Source organism: Gadus morhua, chromosome 1, assembly GCF_902167405.1.
Source record: "Gadus morhua chromosome 1, gadMor3.0, whole genome shotgun sequence".
NCBI classification, from domain to species: domain Eukaryota; kingdom Metazoa; phylum Chordata; class Actinopteri; order Gadiformes; family Gadidae; genus Gadus; species Gadus morhua.
This window is the reverse complement of record NC_044048.1, coordinates 15431088-15440900: the sequence shown is the minus strand read 5'-3', so window position 1 is coordinate 15440900 and position 9813 is coordinate 15431088. Positions and strand designations below refer to the sequence as shown.

Sequence of the window (9813 nt, the reverse complement as noted above, 5' to 3'; positions counted from 1 at the left end):
GGAATATGTACACAGGAAGACACATACACTTGGTTTACTTAACAATTATATAGGAAGGCAGGAGTTAGTTTGATTGCAAACAGCAGGAAATGCTTATGGAAAATTGTCAGTTTGCCATTAGGTCTAGTCACCGAAGAATGTTACCACATCTAATAGCCACATAGTCTAAAATAAGTACACTGTCACATGGATGGGATGTTCCACACTGATTTGCTATAACCCATGCATGGTTATTTTCCTTTCAAGATTTTTTTTGAGTAAAGGATTTTCTATGCTTTGGCAGCTCGGTGGCTCCATCTGCTAGTGTGCTAACCCTGTAGGTAGTACGCCTTGTAGCTCAGCGGTCAACATGCTAGTGCTAACCCTGTAGGTAGTACGCCTTGTAGCTCAGCGGTTAACATGCTAGTGCTAACCCTGTAGGTAGTACGCCTTATAGCTCAGCGGTCAACATGCTAGTGCTAACCCTGTAGGTAGTACGCCTTGTAGCTCAGCGGTCAACATGCTAGTGCTAACCCTGTAGGTAGTACGCCTTGTAGCTCAGCGGTCAACATGCTAGTGCTAACCCTGTAGGTAGTACGCCTTGTAGCTCAGCGGTAAACATGCTAGTGCTAACCCTGTAGGTAGTACGACATGTAGCTCAGCGGCTCAACACACTAGTGTTAACCTTGTAGGCAGTACGCCTTGTATCTCAGCGGCTCAACCTGCTAGTGCTAACCAGGAGGGTAGTATGCCTTGTAGTGACCTAGGATCTATTCCTACCTGCGGTCCTATGATGTATGTAATTTCTGTCTTCTACAACCCGCTTCCCTGTCTCCCTTCACTGCCCTGTCCATATAGGGGGAATTTTTTTTTAAGGCCTAGAATACCAACAAGTATAAAAAAATATTAATCAAAATATGCCATAAAACGTATGCATTCTCTGTATTTCTTTCCTCCCTAAAGAAATATTCTATGTGCTCAAATAAATCCCCCAAAATACATTTTGAGTCATGATTTCTAGGTTTAGAATAATTGTATTGTAATACAAGTATGACAATACGGAAATATGCCAAAGAAAACTGATTCATACAATTTCTGCTACACATACGTGCAGCAGAAATTCTCAATGCTGTTCATGTTAGCAATAACAAATAAATGTCAGTCAGATTTGAGGGATCCCAAATTGGGAAATAAACAGAACAGGAAAAAAAATAGAAAAATGGTACATCTTGGTAACAATTTTGTACATCTGTTTGTAGAAGGTGCAGTTTGACATAAAAACCCTGGAAGCTTGTTGGGAAGAAAGGAAATGCATCATTTTGGACATGGGGGATTCTGAATAGCAGGAGACATGTCATAAACTATAGTCAACTTGGCTACTCCAACACACATTTGCACTACGTTTGCCACAGTGTGGGGGAATATGAGAGTGATGCTAAGTGAAATGCTCATTTTGTGATTACCGTGGGCCATGGGCAATATCCACTAATGTGAGCTAATGCAAAAAATTACACAGTGCTGGCTCAGGGGAACAGGCAGCAAACAGATGTGGTTTAGTCTAAAAGGGAGGGGTTTAAAAGCTGATGCATTACTATTCAACATTGTTAAGAATTGCTATTGTGAAAGATATAATTGATGGATGTGTTGTCAATAGTCTTGGTTTGGTAATGTCAACATCAAAAACTTATTTAAGAATTGTGTCTTTGCAACTAGGGCGTTTTTTAACTTTGACCATTGTGTTGGAATATATAGGCCTAATTGAACCAAACTGTTGCAGAAATCTTTTGGCTTGATTGAAAGGCAGTATATTTGATCGTGACTGTAGCCTTTGAAAGTACTGCCCTCTAGTGTTCAGAATATGCATGCAACCACACATCAAACGACGAAAACTTGATTCTTAACCTACCACAACGGTAACAAGCTATAATTTCCACTCCATTTTGATGTATATATATTTTTTTAAATGATAGCCTTTAATTATGAAGTGTTAGCAATGTTTGCCTGAGCAACAAAGCTGGTGGATTGTGTCGCTAGTTTGGGTAAACAAAATAAACATTAGGGTACATATATATGTGAAAGGCAAATCAAAGAGGCAAATAACTTAACACAAAGCTTTATTTGTTGGAAAACATACTAATTAACAACAGATGCATCCAATTTGTTAGTACGTTTTGCTGAACCTGAGACTTTTCTCTTTCACAGTGTACAATGTTTTGAGTCATTAATTCCATGAGTACATATTGACAGCCCATTAGTCTTTCCAAAATAAATCATTAGGGACCAATCAGGAAAACAAAATTGTTGAACACATGACGGTAATACTTACAAGACGTTGCAAAATATTGGCGAGTACTTAAAAGCACTGTACATCGGTCCAAAAACATCAATCCCTCCGATAGTTGGTACAGAATTCACAGCTGAAGAGGCACAACAGTATATTGTTTTTTCCAGGAGAAGCCCATCAAATGACAACACATAAACATCTGGCACTTACCCAGATAAAGAACGTCTGGGTAAGTGACGACTGAACAGTCGACATGAAAGCTCGAACAGCTTTACAAAATAACAGTGTCAAGTCTCTGAACTGAGGTAGACCACATAAACTAACATTTTAACAGTTTGCTGTAGCCTGTTGGTAACCCACTGGAACCAAAATAATAATAAACCCCAACCATTCAGTGCTTTGGGGAAGAACAGTGCTGGAGTGCTGCACAATGATCTGACATACAGCATAAATAAAAATACCCAACTATTGCAAATACTAATACAAGCTTTAAACAAAATTCTCTCCCACATTAAAAAAAGGTAATGATGGAAATGGAGTTTCACAGTTGTAGAGTTCTAGCGGCAATAGGCATAGGGAACCTTGTATTCAAACAAGTAATGCATGTCTTAACATTCAGAGGAAAAAATGCTCTACTTTAAACATTGCCTGAGTTCTAGACAGCTTGTGAAAAACTATCTTTCTTATACACAAAATAAAATTAAGTAATAATAAGTGAGGGTAAGAAATAAAGATAAGACCATCCTTCCGCCTCGAATCCTAGAATACAAACCCTCCTAAGTTTCTCAATGCTTTATTTGCATTTAAAAACATGGAAGAAAATAAATGGATTCGACTTTGTTGAATGACTAAAGTTGTGTACTGTAGCGAAGCAGCTTGGAAACAAGAAAGATTCCAGATAGGATTTAGTCTAGTTCAGCAGTTTTCTTAACAGTTTACCTTGGTGATATATTACTAACTCTTGTCCGCATTGCCATAACGTTCCCCAGTGAATTTGGCAGGATGCTCGAGCCTCTGAAGATGGGGCAGACTCGGTAGATGTTGGTAGTGAGTAGTTCTGCTTCCTGATTAAAAGAAAGAAAGCAGAAGAAAAACATTGTTAAACTGACAATCAAATTGTGAACGTTATGATGCCTTAGAAATCATTTTATTCAATATATTTAGTTTAATTCCTTGCATACCAGCTCTGGGATGGGCCTGCCCTCCATGGCTTGGGAATGCCGGGTTACCATGGTAGAGTGTGGCTAAATCAGCCGGGGAACAGGATCGCAGGATGTTCATTATATTCCAGTCGGTATCCATGCTGCCTCCACCCACAGGTAGAGACTTTGATGGACCCGTGACCTCAGAGACAGTGGCGGCAGAAGAACTTTGGGATGACGTCTTCATGGTTCTCCTCAAGCCAAGCAGTTGGTTGGCTCCATCAACGTTTGGCACCCTAAAGTCATGCTTCTCAACGGGGTCAGTCTCCCTGCCCGGCGGGAGGCAATACTTGAGTCTCTTGTTCGAGGGTTGACCCAAGTCCATCTGGGGGAGGCTCCCAAAGCGGCTTGAGAGACAGAGCCTGGCCGCATTAGAGTGCCACATGACCCCAGGTCTCACCGGATAACTTCTCTCGCCAATCCCTACTCTGTCCGATGGATGGTATGGCTCCATTGCATGCTTATTGTTACTGGACTTCTTCTCCACTTCTGTAAACCGAGAAGATTCCTGATTGAGTTGTTGTCGTTGTTGTTCCATCTTTGCCCCATATCTCTGCATCTCTGGGGCCACCTTCTGTGTGGGTACATGCATAGGGGAGCATTTGGGAGCAATGACTGGGGGCGCTGAGGGAGTCTTGTCATCCGCTTTGCCAGCCTGGGGTGTTGGGGACCTGGTTCGACGGGGGTGTCTCCTGTCCATCATACAGAGTGGAGTGACATCATTTCCTTCAAGGGCAGGGGGACAGCCTGTTAAGCGCTTGAGTTTCAGACTGGATCTGCTCTTTTTAGTCATGTCTGACCGATCTTTATGAATAAGGTTTTGATGCATCACCAAAACTTCGGGGTACAGTGTTTTGAATGTGCAGGATGTACAGAAATTTGGAATCAATGCGTTCTGGTGTTGAGAACTTGTCGACATGTTGATGGTGACCTTTAAAGAAAGATTCAATGGAGCATCAGAGCTTTCGTCTTCCGTCTCCGGCTTCTTCATCAAGTTAATGGGTACGGGGCAAGTTATTGATGTGTCAGCAGTTTTGGAATCAGGCCCATTAGTTACCTTCTCTACTGGTATTTTAACTTGACCCATCAGTTTGTGAACCTTGTCTACATCACCATCCAGTACGTTTTCTGGTTTGCTATTGGAGTATGGTTTAGGCACAGGCACCCACAGTTTGGCTCTAACTGGGACCCTTCCATTCTCTCTAAACTCTTTATCGGTTGGCGACGGCGCAGGAGACACAGGTCTGCTTGGGAATTCCCTTAATATTTGTTCTTTATGGCGTCGATCAAGGTGATACTTCAGTGACGTTTTCTGTGCTGCTGCATAGTCACAGTACCTGCATTTAAATGGCTTTTCGCCTGCAAAATAAGTATATGCATTAGTTTAAGACAAATTTCACGACCCGAGCCGGTCAAGACACAAAGAGCACTTCAAATGTAAAACAGGAATGGGTCGAAATCATTAGCCATCATTTCATTGCCTCCCTTTTCTTAACATACCTGTGTGGGTCCTGAGGTGAATAGTGAGGTAATAGCTTGACCGGAACGTTTTGGAGCAGTAACTACATTGCCTTGATCTGACTTTTGATCTGTCAAATCCGAACTCCCCTATGAAAAGAAAAGAGCATTTCAAGTTTACTTTGTATGCAGTGAGGGTCGTTTTGTTCATTGTTTTTAAAATGTTTTGGAAATAAATACATGTAAAAGGGATTTTCAACACCGGCCCCCATTTTACCTGGCCCCACGGCTTCTGAAACGGCTGCCTCCTCAGAACCATCCTCCAAGCCCTCCTCTGTGTGGTCCAGTGTACCTGCTTTGGATAACTTCCCATCAGCACTGGGGCTCCCCCCTTCCCTTTCCCTTTTGTGGACCCTCGAGTGCAGGACCAGTTGGTGATAGGTCCTGAAATGTCGTCCGCATTCCTCACATGTGGTTGGCCTTGATTTGTCTCCTTGGATGAGAGACCTGTGGTCTGGTTCAGGAGATGGCGTCCCAACCGTATTCTGCCTTTGGGGCTGCAGCTCTTTGCCCAGGCCCTCTTTTATGGACTTGTCTGCTTGACTCTCAGTCCATATATTACCCAACTCCTCTTTATCGGAGTTGCCGTCTTCATTGTCCGTGCTGACATCCAACCCCAAATCTTTTGTGTTATTTGGACCAACTGCTATCTTCCCCTTAGTAGCTAGTTGCCAAGCTTGATATGTATTAAATGGGTCTAGCTGGGGAATCCATTTGGATGTCCTTTCTGGTTGTACGTTCTGTACTACAGAGCGTGGCCTTAGCGTGAGACTCTCAAGAAAAGTTTCTTGTTCATTCTGGGACTTGGGGCCATCACCCTGGAATGCCACCATGTTATCTCTACCAGACTCCCCATCTCGATTGTGTACTTTACTATGCTCGGCCAAACTTTTGTGATCAGGGAAGAAAAATCCACAAACCATGCACATTTTATAAAGGGTGACTACTGGCTGAGTGTTCAGACCCTGAGTAGCACCATTGATTGTGCTAGGGGTCTCCAGGTCGTGTTGGGCCTTTTTAGCTCCAGACTTGCTTCCATGCATCTTCATGTGGTTCTTCAGGAACCAGGGCTCTCTGAAACGCCGTCCACATACAGTGCAGCAGTAGGTAAAGTAGTCCTTGTGCTTCCGCAGGTGGTTCTCCAGCTCACTAGCATCCCGGGACACCTGACCACACAAAATGCAGCTGAGCGCTTCATCCTTATCCCTAGGTTGGGTAAACAGCACGGGTCGTTCTTTGTCCTCCGTGATGCGGAACTCGGCCTCTACGCATAGAACAGATGGTTCAAAAAATGTGGTGGGGTGTTGGCTTAGGACATGGGGGCCGAGATCTGCCTGCTGATGAAAACTCTCATCACAGAACATGCAGGAGACTGGCAAACATTGTTTGGTTTGCATCACAGCTTTTTCTAATGTTGGGCTGTGAGGCGTCATGCTAGAACCAGGGGGCCCAGGCATGTTGGCATGACTGCTGATATCATCTTGGCTGAGTCCATCTGGGCTCTCCGCAAACGCTGGTAAGGGGTGAGTGGGCATTTTCTTCGATTGATGGTGCAATTGTGCTTGTGGCTATCCTGAACTGGAAACCTGCAGGAAGGAAAAAGGCTTCCTTTAAAATATGCAGCGTAAAATAATGACTTGGTGGAACCAAATATTAATGTGATAATTGAGAAGAAAGATGTGTGTGTATACATAAATGTTAGACACATGCTAAGTGTTTTTCCATTGAAACAGGAAATATGCTCCTTTAGCAATCGACTTGTATACTCATTTCCTCTCTGCGTTAACCACTGAAAAACTGATAGAACCAGATAAAGCAAAAGCAATGTTTCAGCTTGATTAATCTTTTTTTGTACATAGTAGATGGTTGCCAATATATAATATACTTTTAAAGTATACAAGGCAAACTTAACGGTGTCAGTGTTTACTTTCAGTATTTAAAGATTACATCTAACTTTATACTCATTAGGCCTGCATGAAAACGGTCATAAGGAAGGTAAACCTACAGTTAGGAATTACATAAGTTTTATTATTGTTGAGAAAAAAATGTAAGTACGGTGATGGTATACGACCTATTATGTTTCAATATAGTATACGTTTCTATACCGAACGGCTTGAACATTTTAGAAGAAGAAGAACCAAGAAGAACTTCAATAGGATTATCAATGCTCAACCCTTGTCAAGAGCGGAGTAACTTGATCAACAGTTAAATGGCTTAAGGCATATGCCTTGTCACAAACTCCAATAAATCAACAAGAGCCAAAACTATCTATCTATCTATCTATATATAAAACCCAATTATTTCCTTCTTTGAAATGTGGTGAGTGTACAATTAGCTAATTGAGTTAGGGGTTGGATACAAAAGTGTTTTGCAAAATCGGAATAAATATACATAGATACGACCATTGAAATAGTCGATATCATGTAATTCCACTAAACTGAATATGCTCATGGTATCACTAGGTTGTATTTAGCATATTCGTGTAAAGTTACTTTATCGTGGTGTAACGTTATGCCACTAAAGTGACCACAGGCAGCTGTTGATAATGTTAATGAGCCACAGTTCAAGGTTTCTCATGCACACTTTCTGTAACGGATTAACAACTTAAACTTTAACAACTCGTTATTCAGGGAGAAGTTCATCGTTTACTCGTTATTCAGAAGAAGTTCAGCCATAACAAATGTTACTCTTAAAGAATCCACCCCTGACAACTCGTTATTCAGATAGATTAGAGGTGACGTTCGTCATAAAAACCAGTTGGGCCACTACTTGATGAACAGCTACTGATGTGCTTTTCTAACCATTATTATACCATTATTCGGTTGTATCTCAATCAAATTTAAAAAATATAGATCATATGTATGAGACATAATAAGCCCAGCTAGTCAATTTCAGATCACGAGGGTGATAACAAAAGAAAATGATGGCTAAAGTTAAAGTTACCTATTGGCGATCAAGACTACTGATTAAAGCCGAGTGCACTTTAAAATAGGAAGTAACCTGCTAGGAAAAAAACACTAGTAAGTTATCCAACCTTACTGCTTAAAACCTACTCTACTTATTAGAGCGCACCTACAAAAGATAAAGACTACAATCAACTGCTTAAAGCCGTATGCACTCAATAAAGTGCAGCATAATGAATAGGTCGCCAATTCGTGTTTCCATTGTAAGAAGGGTTGTGTAAGGTTTTCCATGCATTATGACTTAAGGTTTTCCATACATTAAGACGAATGGTAAGCTAGCCATAACCATGTCGCTAGCCACGGTTGTCTCAACTCAAAGTGTTGAAACTCACCAACAACACCTTCCAGCTCTGAATGTCCGGATACACTTAGACTGAAAAACCAGGGACTAACGCTCACCAGCTCGCCATCTACGTGAGTTGCTTCCTCCTCGGGCGACGCTGGACGGACAGTGGTCATCAATATCGTTAAATCGTCTCGGTTCTTAGATCAATCCTCTCAGTTCTTAAGTCGTGCAGCTGTTGCGTTTTGGTGCGCGCGCTCGGCGACTCTCGGGGAAGATGAAGCGCGTGCACCAAAGCAAACTTTCCTTAAACTGGGTCACGTGGGCACGAAAGAAAATATGATCAGTTTAGCACACGTGTGACTGTGAAAGCGTACGTTGATAGTACAAACGTTCATCTTTTCTTTCCGCTCAATCGTATAAACTTTATACGATTGAATCGTATAAACGTTATACAGTTGAGTGGTGGGATAATGGCGTTGTTTGTGCATGTCCATGTGCATGACTTTTATGTGACTCGCGTGGTTTTTGTCAACAATTGGTCGTCGGTAAGAATTGAGGTTCCCATTAATATAATGCCTGTAATCATCTATGAGGGCTCCTTTGCGATGAAAATGTAGCATAAAACGGCGGACAATAAGACATCTGCCAAATATCTAACATTTTGGTATATTATATTTTATATATGCTATTATACGGAAAATGGGATTTCTTCAAATCCCGTGTTGGGGCTCAACCATTTGCAGCCAGCGGGTGAGGGGGGTTGGGGATTGTCTAGCACTTCACACGGCGATGGAAGCAAGGAGGGGTGTTGCAAAGAGAAACCCTAACATTCTGTTGAAGTATGTATAACGTTCTCGTATCAGCGCCTTTTGGTTTAACCCTAGCCAAAAAAAAATAGTTATGACCTTAAAGTCAGAATTCTGAGATTAAAGTCAGAATTCTGACTTTTTTCTCAGAATTCTGATTTTAAAGTCAGAACTACGGGTACCTGTAAGGACCAACCTCTCTCGGAGAGACGCTTTGCTTTATGCAGTAGGAGGAAGAAGAAGAAGAACCCATTTCGTTAATGGAAGACCAAAAGGTGAGTGAAACTGGAACATGTGTTGTTTTGGTGCAAGTTTCACTCGCCTTTAGGTCTTCCATTAACGAAATGGCATCTTCTTCTTCCTCCTACTGCATAAAGCAAAGCGTCTCTCCCAGGTTGGTCCTTACAGGTACCCGACCCGTAGTTCTGACTTTAAAATCAGAATTCTGACTTTTTCTCAGAATTCTGAGATTAATGTCAAAATTCTGAGTTTAAAGTCAGAATTCTGAGATTAAAGTCAGAATTCTGACATTAATCTCAGAATTATGAGATTAAAGTTTTTTCTCAGAATTCTGAGAATAAAAAAAGCAGATATTAAAGCAGATATTTCGGATTAACCGATTCTGATTAACAGACAGATAAACCGGTCAAATATTTAAGCATATTGAAAATTGCCAAGTTAAGCTATGATTGGGCATTTGTACCTATTCAAGATTTGTTTCAATCAACTCAGTAAATAAATGCACACAAGCACATGCATGGGCACGCACACGCAC

General features: G+C 41.6%; 1 protein-coding gene across 2 annotated transcripts; it reads right to left on the bottom strand.

The window, feature by feature from the left end:
- Positions 1-2076: 2076 nt before the first annotated feature.
- Positions 2077-8517, bottom strand: znf217 (zinc finger protein 217). Of its 2 annotated transcripts, none has more exons than XM_030360115.1 (5): positions 8279-8517; positions 5201-6569; positions 4966-5073; positions 3445-4824; positions 2077-3327 (listed from the first exon to the last, which is right to left on the bottom strand). In XM_030360115.1, exons 2-5 carry the CDS (start codon positions 6516-6518, stop codon positions 3218-3220), a joined length of 2916 nt encoding a protein of 971 aa, XP_030215975.1. In that variant the 5' UTR covers positions 6519-6569; positions 8279-8517; the 3' UTR covers positions 2077-3217. The 2 variants fall into 2 exon arrangements, with proteins under 2 accessions (XP_030215975.1, XP_030215985.1); XM_030360125.1 differs by having other exon boundaries at positions 8346-8517.
- Between the last annotated feature and the right edge of the window lie 1296 nt (positions 8518-9813).

Excerpts from the sequence above, each read along its gene's own strand:
- znf217 (XM_030360115.1), bottom strand. The coding sequence starts at position 6,518 with ATGCCCACTCACCCCTTACCAGCGTTTGCGGAGAGCCCAGATGGACTC. Across the intron at positions 4,825-4,965 it reads TCACCTCAGGACCCACACAG|GCGAAAAGCCATTTAAATGC; the intron begins GTATGTTAAGAA and ends CTTATTTTGCAG. Across the intron at positions 3,328-3,444 it reads GCAGGCCCATCCCAGAGCTG|GAAGCAGAACTACTCACTAC; the intron begins GTATGCAAGGAA and ends TCTTTTAATCAG.